The following is a 13753-nucleotide window of genomic DNA, read 5'->3' as shown; positions in this document are numbered from 1 at the left end:
CATCACCAGCCCTCAATTTGTAACCCACTGGCGGTTATCTACTGGCGTTGAAGCTGCTGGATAACATTAAATTAAGAATTGCCAAAGATGTAGCTGATGCTGTAGCCTGCTCTGAAAACCTACACGTATGATGTAGTGTACCATAAATTTGGTAACATTGCACTGTATATTGAATCGCGAGCAAAAACGTCAAGCATAGCAAGTTGTATACAATTCCCTGTTTTAGTAAAAGGATTATGATAAATTAATTTCTTTTCTTTAATCCCTAAGTTCTATTTTAAAAAAGGCTTTTGCAGTTGTCGAATCTTGATGACAGTGCGGCGGATGGCTTGGTACGTCGGGAAAAGCTACAATTATCGCTGTCTTTTGTTTCACGCACGTAGCTTGTAAGCGCGCTCTACACTCGATGTTGCTGTGAAATCATGCTGCGATTCACGCCTTTGCACCCGACAACGAACGGGCACGAAACGTGAACGCGCGAAACCGCACACGCGTTTCGCGGCTTTCGCGGTCTTTAGCGCCGCGAGTGTAGAGCGCACTGTACACACACACAACGGCGACCGCCATGATTTTGTAATGGATTGAAGAATTTCATGACAAAAATGCCACAATTAAAAATAAAATTTACGAATGAAAATGCAAATCTATCATTTGCGTTATCACTTTAAAATGCTTTTCTACTGTTCCAAATATAACAGTCATGTTGAGATTTTCATTAGTAAAAATATAAGTTGTAACCAGAATAATAATGCATTAGTACATTGTTTTGGCCATTTATTAATATTTCGCTGTAAAATATTCCTAAAAATGGCGAACAAAATTCCAGTTCTGACCGAATTTCTCTTCGTTAACTCCTAACGACGATATGCTTTAACCGAAACGATTTGATTTAGAAGACAAAGTTTATAAACATTAGTAAAATCTTCGAAAATGCGAACATAAGACGAGTTTTTTTAGAAACTATGCGACATTTTACGAATAAGCCGTTTTTTCCCCGAAACGGAAATCAGAGCCCCCCGAGGCTGCCGTGCCCTCGCTCTTCATCACGCCGATTTTCTCGAGCTGCTCCAGCTCCTGCCTCTCGGCCTGCTCCAGCAGCGCCATGCGGTCCAGCGGCCTCCAGGGCTCGTGGAAAGCGTACTTGTATTTGTTCCTTCCGTGTGTATCCGAGTTTAGGCAACACCTCTTTCACACTTTCAGTCAGTTTCCTCACTGGCTTATCTTTCCAGTAATCAGGGTGCACGATTGGCGAGTTGTGAAATAAATCTTGGACACTAGAACTCGAGTGGAAATTAAATTCCGGACCTTTGGACAGCTCCCCCGCGTACTCATTCGCAATTTCCTGTCAAAAAATGTTACTATTCACTTCGTGACTATCGGCAGGGAGGTGTAATAGTGCGTTGGACGAAACTTAGTACCCTTAAAGTTGAATAAAAATTAAAATGAAACCACCTGTTTGTATTGGAAAGTGTCTATTTCACATGTCTTCTATGTAGGAATATAAATTCAAAATGGTCGGATGGGTCTGTGTTCGCGACGCGAAGATCTAAAGACGGAGCCACTGCAGCTCCATGTCATGTTTCATCATCGCATCACCTTCACCCTTCCCTTGTTTGCCTTTGAATTTTCCGAAGAAGCCCTTGAGCACTCCGAGGAACGTTTCGTCTTTGGGGTCGGTGTCCTCGGATGCCTGCGCCTCGGGGCCTTGCTGGAATACTGGCGGGCCCTGGTTTTGGTGGTGGTGGTGGTGGTGGTAGGGTTCTTGGCCATGGCCGTGCTGATCTGTAGTGGTGAACACCACGCCGGTCCGCTGATGAACAAAGCACAAGCTGGATTTCATTAGATACTTAATGTCACGGCGCGGGGCTCTGATTTCGTCAAACGCACTATTCAAACACCGTTTTCGGAATGTCGCAAAGATTCTTTTAAAGTATACAGTTAATAATTTAATATAAGGAAATGAGCAGATACCTTGGCGTTGCTAGGAGGGAACGGCGGCACTACGACGTCCGGGACCTTGATCCGGTAGGGGTCGTAGTTGGGGGCTGCGGCTCGCGCGGGCACTCGGCTCGCCAGGGCTGCGGCGGCGGGTCGGCTTCGGCCACGCCTCCACCCGCCTGCCCGCTGTCTGAGCGACATCCTTGCAAGTGCAGGGAGTTGAAGAACCCTTACACTCATCCGGAGTTTTTGAATAGTGAACTCGAGACGCTGCAAAATGGATAATGACAGTTAAGGAATGAGCGCAACAGCGACTTATCGAGCTGTTCTCAGAAAAATCCTTGAACATACCGAAATGAAAAAAAATCACGATGTCGTTACTTACCCAGATTTATGATCATCTGCCCTAGAGCGTTACTGTTCACCGCGAGCGACGCATGGTTCATAAGTTTCAAATGACCGCAATAACGAATGGGCCCTAGCATATTGACTCCCAACACAGTATATTGTTCCAAAAAATATAATTAATATCACACCAAATTTTAAACTTTATTATATAAATGTAAATGTAAATGGCCTACATTGTTTTTGTACAGTACGACATATTATTTAGTTTTGATAGAATTGTTTTCTGACACAGATTGGAAAATAGAAGAAAACTTGTTTGTTCTTTCTTTTATATGGCATTTAAAAATTCTTTACTTTTGTCTGAATTTCTTGTGTAAAACCTTTTTTATTGAGAACTAGTGATCCGCCCCGGCTTTATACACTAAAGAATTCCTTCAACTGCAAAGTTCTTTATTTTGATAGAGATTTGTAAAAACAGTTAATACATTTGAATCCTCGAAACGTGTTTCTCTACTAAATTATGTATAGACTATACTTAAAAAAAAATCTCTTGAATCACTAGTAGCGCAGATATCTAACTTACAACGCTGAGGTGCAGTGGAAGCTGTGTTGACAGGTTGGAGTGTAAGCATTGTTAACGCGGGATTAGGAATGTCAATGAATGCCTCATTCGATTGTTGTAAGGCTTATTAAATTTGCCTAAAATAGGTTCCTTAACTCAGCACTACTCAGCAGCTTACTCATTATCACATTTACGGACGTAATAGTTTTACAAGTTATCAGGTCTAACACTCACAAATCGGTAAACGCAGTGTAGGATCCCCTCCAGCCTTTTTTATATTAAGGCGGGGGAATCCTCATGATCACTCAATCGGGGGACGAAATGGGTAGTGTTAGACTCTTACTGACTAAACCCGAACCCCTGTATAGCAATGCATTGCAATCCTTCATACATGCTGACGGTCCATCGGCGAAGGACCAATAACTTAAAAAGGGTGCGGAATGCGAAAGACGGGTGAGTGGACTGCGTTCAATTTAGTTTATTGACTGAGTTTATTGATAGTCCAGATTATATAAAATAGGCCAGTTTACCTACTTATTCAGTATTAATAGGTTGTCTGTGTTCACGAAGTTCAACAGATCGAACAGCCCAAAATAATGATAAAACAAAACAAAATTTACATTCCAAACATAATTTATTTGTACAAAGTAACAAAAGAATTAATTTAATAAATACATTTATTGATCGTTTATTTTTTTACAAAAATATTTCGTTTATTCACATAATCATCGAGACAAACATGGAATGGTGAATGATGGGAAATGGACAAATTGTAAAACAAATAGCGTAAAAATATAATGGTCGTCTACGAGATATTCTATAGGGCATATCTCAAGGGCCTACCAACACGCCTTTATGAAATAGGATATTTCACAAAACAATACTTTTGAAACCGTCAGACAGATTTCCAAAAAAAAATTGGACACGTATTTTTTCTTATATCTCGCAAACAAAATATAAAGGGATATTGATTTAAATTCCGTTGTCACGTCACTTACCAGTACGCTTTTTTACTAGCACGTGATGTTACTATCCCCACTACTATACATTTCATCATCTCAAGTGTTTTAAATCTTTCTTACTTTTTTACTATGTGATAAAATTGAATAATTATTGTATTCAACATTTTTTGGAAATCCGTCTGACAGTGTCGACAGATTTAATTATTTAAATACGTAATTTTAAAGTTGTGCAAGCGAGACACCGCTATGAATTGGGTGCGCTGTCTTTACCTCACAATGCACCAGCGAACTATACGATGCAGCGTAATCCTCCTGGGTTGCGACATTAAGTCAATGACTAGTTGATGTAGCCCAAAATAGAGTTGTTTATAACAAAACCAACGGTTATGCGAATTAGCAATACATAAATAGTAAATTACGAATGGAAACAAAGAAGTAACATAATTTTCATTTGTAATATATAAAGCAGAAATAAGGGATTATTTTCCGATCCATCAAAAACTAAGTATCAAACTAGGCGCTTTTGTATTTAATGGCTCGCGCAAAACAGGACACCACAGGAGCGAATATTATGGTGTAAATTTTCTTGTTTACTAATAATAGCTGTAAATTGCAGTAACTGGTCGCTACTTGGGTGCGGAACCTTGTTCTAGTCTAAAGTTTAAGAGGCATGACTTACTAGGACCCCAGTCTGACCGTTTAGCGACCGTGCTAGCAATCAATATGAGGAGATGATCTAAGTGAATGGCGGACGGATGGACAAAATATAGTTCTTAGCTTGAACTTCCCAAGAGTTTGGTATTACTATTTGGGGGGTCTGTACTACCTCTTAGTCTTTTGCAGTTGAGAAATAGAGACATCTTTGTCCCTGACTGCTGCCTTGCTTTCACAATTACGGGAGTACTGCGGGGATCAGTGCTGAAGTCATTTTATATTTTGACCAGCTCATCCTATAGGAATATAAAATCGGGGTAAAAACTATCCGATATGTTAAGACAGTTTATAAAATATCTGCATACCAAATTTGGTCCAAATTCATTCAGTGGTTTTTGCGTGAAAGAGTAACTCAACAACTCAATCAAATCTATCCATACTTACAAACTTTATGAGTGGAAAGGACGAAAATAAGTTTAGTTTTACCCCAAGAGGTGATGGCAGACACTTGTATAATAGAGGCAAGAATCTTGGCAGTGGAACTATTGAATCTTAAGTACGACATTTAAATGCTTTTAAGCTCATCAAACATTACGAATCAAGAACCTAATACAAAAAAGAAACTAGTTTTACATAACCTATAAACATTTCAATTATTAGTCGCTTACAGTACAATACCAGCCTGTACATGTCCACGGCTGGGCGAAGGCTCTTCGCATGGTGGATTGAACATTGATCTCTAATCAGCATTGCATTCAGTTTAAACTCTAGGCCGTTGTAAGGCACTTACGACAATACTACTAGTTATGGTGAGATGAGGAGGTCGTGATAATCTTAATAGTTTTACATTACTTGATGTTCAAAGTCTATTTGTCTCTTACCACTTGACAGTGACAAAGACAGCATGTCACTTAAGAGTGAACCTTAACTTGTTTCGTTCTCGAATCGTAATTTACATACCGAATTGATTTTAAATGGATTTTACTGCCCAAAGAGTGTCAGTGATAATAAAATAAAAATTTCGACACATAAAGTTTTACGACACATAAAAAATTGACGATAAAATTACACAGTGACATTGAAAGCTAACTATAATATATTCGAAGCGAAGGTTCTTCGACCGCAGACAACAAGTCTTCGCTTCCAGACGACTTTATTTTAACGACACCTATGTTTGAATTTACTATTTTTCCAATTGTCGTTTGGAAAGTAAAGTCGTCCTTTAACGGAGAATTGAATCTATAGATAATTATAATCCATTGTGACATAATAAAAATACTCTTGCGTAAGTTGTAAATAAGTAAGAAAAAATACTACAGTGTTTATTTATTGACTATTATAAAATAATTCGACAAAATCCCTCAAGCGATGAAAAAAGGATACACACATGGAAAAATAGTCAAAATACACCTTTTTTAAGTAATTCATTATTACTGGTGTAATGGTCAGTGTAGATCAAAGGTAGCGAAGAGCATTTTCATGACAATCAAAAGTGAACTTTAAAGCTTTTAGACTAAAGAACATAATTTAATATTAGCAATATATGATAACCGGAATGGCTGACCGGCTCAAATATTCACTTCAATACATTATTATTATGACGAAAAATTACGTTCAACTGCGCTAGATACTTAAACATTCTGCTCTTTATACTGATAGCAATAAAGTTTATTTTTGAGCGGCATAAAAACTCCTCAAAGGTGCGTTGCGCAACTGTTCTGTGACCTTCAGTAAGACAGTGTGCCCGACAGGAAAGTGTAGCAGCAAGGAATGTGTTTTTACTAAACAAATTAAACACTCTATCACATAGGAGCATTAGAGCTGATGCCTGCCGGGATTAAAGATAAAGATACATTAATTGTCCGAAAGACTTACCGCGGCCAAGGTACTCAAAGGGCAAAAGAAGAAACATGGGTGGCATGAGTTTTAGTCAGTAAAAGTCTGACACTACCTTCCGCGAAACCGAAAACGGGGGGAGTCATTTAATGATTTCCTATCGCGAAAAAATGGGTAGATGAATACAGAAATTCTATTAATTATTAAGAACAACCCCTCCTTGCTGCATGAACATGCTAAACTTACTTGATACCTTCGTTGCATCTGAATTCCATAACACAAGTGCTTTAGCAACTTACTTTGGGTTCAGAACAATATATGTGATGTTGTCCGCATTTATTTATACAAACAGCACACACACTTCAACGCATTTTGTAATATGTTTCTTATGTTACACAGGGGGTACAAAATTTCCGAATCGCATCACTCGGGGATGAATACACATGATATCACTAACGTCGAAGTCTATATTTACACACATACAACATACTGTACGCTTAACAATATGTACATACAACAATGTTGTACAGAATATAGGTAAAATATAATTGATAATTACCGCATTTAAATTGTGAATTTCTGGAATGATTTTTTTATTGTGACCTGCACTTATAGTTATTTTTGTTCTTTAATTTATGGTAATTTTATCGAGTCTTCTTATATGCTTTAATTTTTAAAAAGGAAGGAGATCATATTAACTATGATCAAATCAATACCGAAAAAAAATCATTGATTTTTCTAGTACGAGTTTTTATGTGATCGTTTGAATTAATGCGATATTTAACAATTATAATGACCTTACAATTAATTACACAATCACTATTAGCCGATCAGAAAACTATGTTTTAAGTAGGAAAAAAACATTTCCCTACTTCATATAAAAGAGGTATTTCTTTATAATTGTCAATAAAGACTATTTTCTGAATATTGAATAACGCGCGGAGATAAAAAATATAAACAAACTATCAGGGTAGCATTTGATTGTTTGTTTATAAATGAAGACTTTAGTGATACAAGTTAGAAAATTGCGAATCACGATGTTCCAACCGCTGCCCCTCTACCACGAGACACATCTCGACACCCATCTTACGACAGCTTTGATACAACTAGCACTTGTCGCTAGCATTCACCATGTAACTTAGTAAAGGTAGTGGGTTGCTCATATTTCTATCATCTCGCGTCGACATTATTCCTGATCGCCTAATAGTCATTGCGGATAGTTCCCTAGTACAAGTAAGTTACACTTATATACAAATGTACTTTTTATTTGTTATAGAAATAAGTTTGTATATCAGTTACATACAATTCAGAATTTCCGAATAGAATTTTAAAGAATAACAATATTTATTTACATGTTCAATACATACTTTGGACAAAGAGATCAAAGCAATTTGACAAAAAAGAAATTACACCGAATATTCAAATTAATAATTAAAATAATTAAATACAATGTATGGAATTAATACTAGTACAGAAAGTCTAAAAAAAGTTCATATTGTTTGGGTGAAGGGAGTCATTAAAACATGGGCCATAGAATGGCAACACTGTGTTGTGTGAGCAGTCTTACCTGGCAACCCTGACACTAGGCGAGTAGTGTGTAGTTGCGGGGCTTGGCTCACTCGAGGCCGAACAGCCAGTTGATGCCCTGCGTCAGGAACATGATGAGCGGCTGCCACGCCACCAGCCAGCGGATCCAGTCCAGCAGCTGTCCGTACAGGATGTGCGGCCGGTCCCAGCTGGAACCAGCTAAGGAAACTGACTCATGACTTTTTTAAAGCGACTCCCGCACTTACGAATTTAATCCTTGTGTCACGGGGTACAATTCAGATCCACAATGAAACCCAGACTCAGAACAAGCATTCGTGGATCACACAAACGCATATCCTACGCAGGAATGGAGCCGGCGACGCATCGCGCTAAGTGGGTTTGGCGTGATGACCTCAACCACTCAGCTATCGTGCAGTCAATATGTGTGTTTGGATCGTGACGAATTGTGAGCATGCTTTGTGCGATGCCACTTGCCCATGCAGCAATTAGATATAAGGTCAACGTGGCCCAAATTATTTGAGAGAGGAGGGAGTCCGTGGGTTCGATTTCCGCCCAGGACAAATAGCATGTTGTATGTATTTAAAAATAGTTGTCTAGTAAGCATAATACAAGTTATGCTTAGTTTGAGGCTAGATGGTAAGATGTGAAAGTTGTGGAATATTATTATTATAATCGAAACAACATCAAAACTAACAAAACCAGTTTCGGGAACTCCCTCTACATATTTAATTGGTAAAGGATACGGGTTGGTGATCATCCGCTTGAGGTCCACCTTCTCCTTGCAGTAGGGGCAGGTCTGCTTCTTGCCCACGATGCACCAGCCGCGTATGCAGAACTCGTGGAACACGTGCCCGCATGTCAACTTGTACGTGTTCTCTGTAAACAACAAGCTTTCTTATTACTTCCGTTATCGCGTCGGTCACGGGTGACCTATGAGTTCTATTGAGTCTTTCTATGACGCGTAAGGTAAAAATTGAAAAAGACACGAAAACATATTAGTGCTGATATTCTATCTCAGTAGTGTTCGGTCACGGGTGACCTACGTCGAGCCCAGTTTTCAGTTTTGCTAGTGGTAGTTGACCCCAGAGAATCTTAGGGCGACGCCGATTTTAGGTCTACCTACTTTTGTATCTTATTAAACTTTCTAATAAATATTAATATTTATAACTTTGAGAATGTGATAGTAGCATAGTTTCATGGGTAATAAGTAGTGTGTACGTACCTAGCACCCCCTCTTGGTCGACGTCCACCAGCAGCTGGTTGCCGCAGACCGCGCACACGTTGTTGTCCAACTGACGCGTCGGCATACCCTCTTGTGTGTAGTACTGACATCAAAATAATAAAACAATCTGATGTTACTTAAAGTTTATTGCTATTTTAGCAAATAACCACTAAGAAGGTTTGAAATCCCAGAACAATGGGGTGAAATGGGAAAGAACTTTGCCCAGCAGTGGGATACAAATCAGTTACGTATAGAAAATAATGGAAAATATTGTATACATGTTGTTTTTTATATAAGTTACTATTGTGGCTAAATATTGTATTAAACTTAAACAAATGGTGGGCTTTGACTTTATCTGTAATCAACACATATTAATCGGTATCATAAGCACAAAGATACACCACATTCAAGACAAGCATTCATGGATTACACAAACTAGTATTACGCGGGGATAGAACCTGCGACACGTCGAGCACAGTGGCTGTGGTTTGGTGGCCTCAACCACTCGGCTATGAAAGCAGTCAATTCATTAAGTTGAAATATAAGCTCACCCCTATCGAAGCAGCCATTTTATCAGTGCAGTACTCGGCCACATCCCTGCCCAGTACTCCGAAGTACAGGCCATAGAACAGCAGCTTCAGAGCGACGTCCATCCAGTCCTGCGGCTTCTGCCCGAAGGCCAGGTTCACGCCGAAGAACGTGAGCATCATCAGCACGTAGCCGAGAATACCCAGCAGGTAGCTCACTTTGTATATTAAGTAGAACCATTTGTATACCAATCTGGAATCGAAGATTTGCGAATATAGTCACAGTAGGCATAGCAAGAAAAACTGGATTTATCGTTTGTCACTGCGATTATCACCAGTTGCTAGATAAAAGCATATTTACTTTTGAGTTCATACTCTAAGTCTAACCTTGGCGTTGTGACGGACATTGGTCTGGTGGTGGACTTGCGGATGACGACGGCGGTGAGGAGAGTGAAGGTGCTCCAGATGGAGATGAAACGCCACCAGCGGTTGTTGGCCGCCATCAGCACCGGGATCGACCACATCGCCAGCATCGTGAAGAACTGGAAGCATTAGGTTATTGCACTTACACTTGATTTAATATCAATTGCCGCATATGGAACCGAATGTGGAATAAAACGAAAATCCGCTCATGTGTACGATTTTAAAGTCCCTAGTTTTGACAGACAAGAAAAGAAATTTGGAATAGCCAAATAGGAGAAAAATGAAAAACAGAACTCTTGCCCGCCACCGCTTTATCTCATTATTCAGGACTCCAGTTGGGTCCGACTAGTAAAACTAACCCAATAAATATGTGTGTATACCAAAACATAATTTAAACAAGCCATTAAATTAAAGAATCCAAGTGTAACTCACAGAGTAAGACCGGTAATGCCTCTTCTTCCATTCCATAACAACTATTTGAGCTACAATGAGAGTGACAATCAGGATCATGATCATGGTTGTGTGCATGGACTCGTGACCGCGGTGGAGCTCGTGCAGCTTCTGATGGTCATATCTGGAAACATTACATTTTTATACTATTACTGAAGTGCTACTATTATTAATGTGGCTTCAATTATTTGAATTATCTTCAACTTTTTGCTCCATGTAAATTGGATTGGGAAATAAAAATGGAGCCCAAGTAGAGACCTAAAAACTTACTATATTATGTAGAAAACATCATTCTTTTAAATAATATTGATATGAAGACCTATATATTTAGCAACTGCTAAACCTAAATTCAACTAACAAAAATTATTTCGCTCTTTGTTGTACTTAGGTTTTGCTGTTGTGTCTCTCAAGAATAGTTGTAGGTTTCATCCTAAGACACAGAGATAAAGAGAGATTGTACAGGTTGTATACTGTACAGAAGTTAAATTCAAATTCCTAAGGTTTAGAAAACTGGTCAATGCCATCTGGTCTTCCTATTTGAAAACTCAACGGTGTTGCTTGAAATTAATAGAATATCTATCTATCAATAATATTTGACAGTTTTTTTTATACCTAATAAACTAGTTAGACTAGAAAGTTATTAAAGATTAATAAAATATTTCATCTTATATATTGACATACTGTAATAATATACAACTACTTATGCATTTAAATATGATATTGATACTTATCTTATCAAAATGTTATTATTTCGATTTGTTGGCTAGTTCAAGATTCTGAATATATTTCTAATGTAATCTGTAATAAAATTGGTCTTAAAACAAAGCCTGTTGTTTGTGATATCAAACTATGTTTAAAGTGAGTTTGGTTTTAAAAATTATTTAAATTGATACATATTTACTTAAGTTTCTTTACATTGATAAGATTTTATTTTACAGGTAAATAAGATTTGTTTATTTCATCTTTTATGTAAGCAGATTTGTTTATTTTTTTAATATATTTTGAAAAAATATATATAAGCAATTAATTAACTAATTAAACAGTTTAATTGCGGGAGATTATCGGCTTATTTCATGTAATTCTTGGTAATGATAAAATCTTTATGCTTATCAAATTAGAATCTTTAAATGTTAGTGGCAATGATTTGCATAGCTAACAAATAAATTAACTGTTGACGTACCTGTGCTTCTCTTCGATGGTCAATTCCTCGTAAGTCTATAGCGGAAACAAAAATTTAACATTATTATTATGTTCAAATACGAGCATAAATGTTTTAAGAGAATCGAAATCTTTTACCTTGTTCGGGTCTACTGGACTGTGGAGATCCATGATTATTTCTTTTGAGTAATACTTCTTACGTATCAAAATATTCTTACTTCCATACGGATATTAATTGAATTAAAGTATTTAATTACTATAAACGACTCCGGTAAAACGATGCCGGAGTGCCCCAGACGAAGATCGTAAGGTAGGGCGCGTTCCAAAACAAATAAAGTCTAAAATGAAGTTCTACACACACTACTATCGCTTTCTCTTTTTTACCTTACTAAATGAGATAAAGCTGTCCTCGTTTAACATGCTACAGAAGTAGCCTTTTCAATCTGAATACCCAAAATCAAACTTTGTCAATGTGACAGTTGAGTCGTGTGGAACTGAAATTCACAGATTACATTAGATATTTATCGACAAACATTTGTATCATTATCATTTTAATATATTGTTATAATAATTGATGTCTTGCTACTTATATTATGAAATTATGGAAACTGTACGTTATTACAATTTAAAAAGTACAAGGAACTTGAAATAAATAACGTCACGTCAGGAACATGTGCGTTTGACATTAATGTTTGGATTTGTCACTTTAACAGCAGATGTCACGGGAAAATAGTTGTTATCAATCTGATATTGACAGAAAATACTCCTTGGAGTTTTGTTTATGAATATAAATAAATAACATACAATTATTATGGATTCACTCTAATTGCAATGCCAAATAAGGGTAAATATTTTTGTTTAACGAATGATGATTACCTCTCTGCCTTTGATAAAAGTTTAATATAGACATGGATGATAATGAGTACCTAGTTGTTTACCGCTAGAATGTACATTTACGCAAATCAGAAATAGCAATAATCATGTCCTTTCATGGTTAATTTACTTTAATTTTGCAAATTAGAAAGTTCTTAGGGTCGAGACTGTTCTATTTTATAAATAAGTAACAAGATAAGGGCTTAATTTAAGTAGACGTTTGCGTACCCGGCTGATAATTGCATATATGCACAATACTCTAGTGGCATTTTCCTCTTTACTGTTTATGATTAACTTTTTCTGCAAACTAAAAAACATTCTTAGAAAAGGAGCCTTTTAGGTACCTAAACAAGGTTACTCTTTAATAAATTCAAACATAACTAATGAGTCCCTGCAAAAAAAAAGGTGCTACGATTTTAAGATCATTCGTATTTGAAAAGTTTAAAAGGAAATGTCTCTAATCTATTTATAGAAGAATTACATTTTATTGGAGTGCTATTCAATCTCTTGTTTATCACTTCTTATATTGTGACCGTGTGTATTAATATTACAGAAACTGTCCGCAGCCTCAATATGGACACCAAGCCAGTAGCCTCCACACCAGCTTCAGGGATTGTTAACAAAGTGGCACCAAGTGTCACTAAAGTGGTCACTACTAAGGTAAGTATCACAGGTTATGAGTATACTCTCTTTGCCCAAACCTCTTTCTAAAAGTCGGTTCATTAATACCTAATTATGGATGTGACAAGTGATACCTAAATTATACCTGAAAAATCCTATGCATGCCAGACAAGCATTTCTCAAGCATTTCTCCTGGGTACTCATACAACTATGATAGTCCACTATAGAAGGCAAAAATGTAATCAATAGAATAAGCACAACTCATTGGATATATAGCCACTTTTAAAGTCAGACTGCTGCAAGTTGAATTACAAGTTGAGGTGAGAAGGCATGCTGTAAGGTGTGAAGGGGTGTTTCACTCTTTAGACCGCAATAGTTTTACTTTAATATGATGATGGTTTTTTTAATAGGAGAGCTTTAGCAATGTTGGAATATAGTCCTATGTATTGTGTTAATCTGGGCTAGTAGGCTATGTAGTCTAACTGATGTCATTTTTGTTCATCTTCCGTTCATTGCAAAGCAGGAAGCCCATTCACTCTCTCTGTATCTATTGTAGATAGAGATATGCTATGCAGAGAGAATGAGTTATAAAAGTTGTGTGTTGCCTTCACAGTAGTTTTGATCAAATGAT

General features: G+C 37.3%; 4 protein-coding genes across 4 annotated transcripts in view; 1 reads left to right on the top strand and 3 right to left on the bottom strand.

Moving 5' to 3' along the window:
• Positions 1-1104, bottom strand: part of LOC113500250 (RING finger protein 121-like) — an 18071-nt gene extending 16967 nt beyond the window's left edge. The window contains exon 1 of the mRNA XM_026880957.1: positions 977-1104. Within this exon, the coding sequence (XP_026736758.1) occupies positions 977-1104 (128 nt within the window). The remainder of the gene's footprint in view (positions 1-976) is intronic.
• A 351-nt stretch (positions 1105-1455) lies between these two features.
• LOC113500249 lies at positions 1456-2139 on the bottom strand. The gene is made up of 2 exons (XM_026880956.1): positions 1972-2139; positions 1456-1810 (listed from the first exon to the last, which is right to left on the bottom strand). The coding sequence occupies exons 1-2, from the start codon at positions 2137-2139 to the stop codon at positions 1547-1549; spliced, it is 432 nt and encodes a 143-aa protein (XP_026736757.1). The 3' UTR covers positions 1456-1546.
• A 3611-nt stretch (positions 2140-5750) lies between these two features.
• Positions 5751-12170, bottom strand: LOC113500340 (RING finger protein 121-like). The gene is made up of 8 exons (XM_026881095.1): positions 11767-12170; positions 11651-11685; positions 10453-10594; positions 9985-10139; positions 9622-9850; positions 9071-9173; positions 8592-8724; positions 5751-8036 (listed from the first exon to the last, which is right to left on the bottom strand). Exons 1-8 carry the CDS (start codon positions 11797-11799, stop codon positions 7916-7918), a joined length of 951 nt encoding a protein of 316 aa, XP_026736896.1. The 5' UTR covers positions 11800-12170; the 3' UTR covers positions 5751-7915.
• A 112-nt stretch (positions 12171-12282) lies between these two features.
• LOC113500337 (protein cramped) overlaps positions 12283-13753 on the top strand; it is a 37946-nt gene continuing 36475 nt past the window's right edge. Inside the window, exons 1-2 of the mRNA XM_026881089.1 lie at positions 12283-12472; positions 13055-13161. Of these exons, the coding sequence (XP_026736890.1) occupies positions 12460-12472; positions 13055-13161 (120 nt within the window). The 5' untranslated portion in view covers positions 12283-12459. The remainder of the gene's footprint in view (positions 12473-13054; positions 13162-13753) is intronic.

This window comes from Trichoplusia ni, chromosome 13, assembly GCF_003590095.1.
Source record: "Trichoplusia ni isolate ovarian cell line Hi5 chromosome 13, tn1, whole genome shotgun sequence".
NCBI lineage: Eukaryota > Metazoa > Arthropoda > Insecta > Lepidoptera > Noctuidae > Trichoplusia > Trichoplusia ni.
This window is presented reverse-complemented; position numbering and strand designations above follow the sequence as displayed.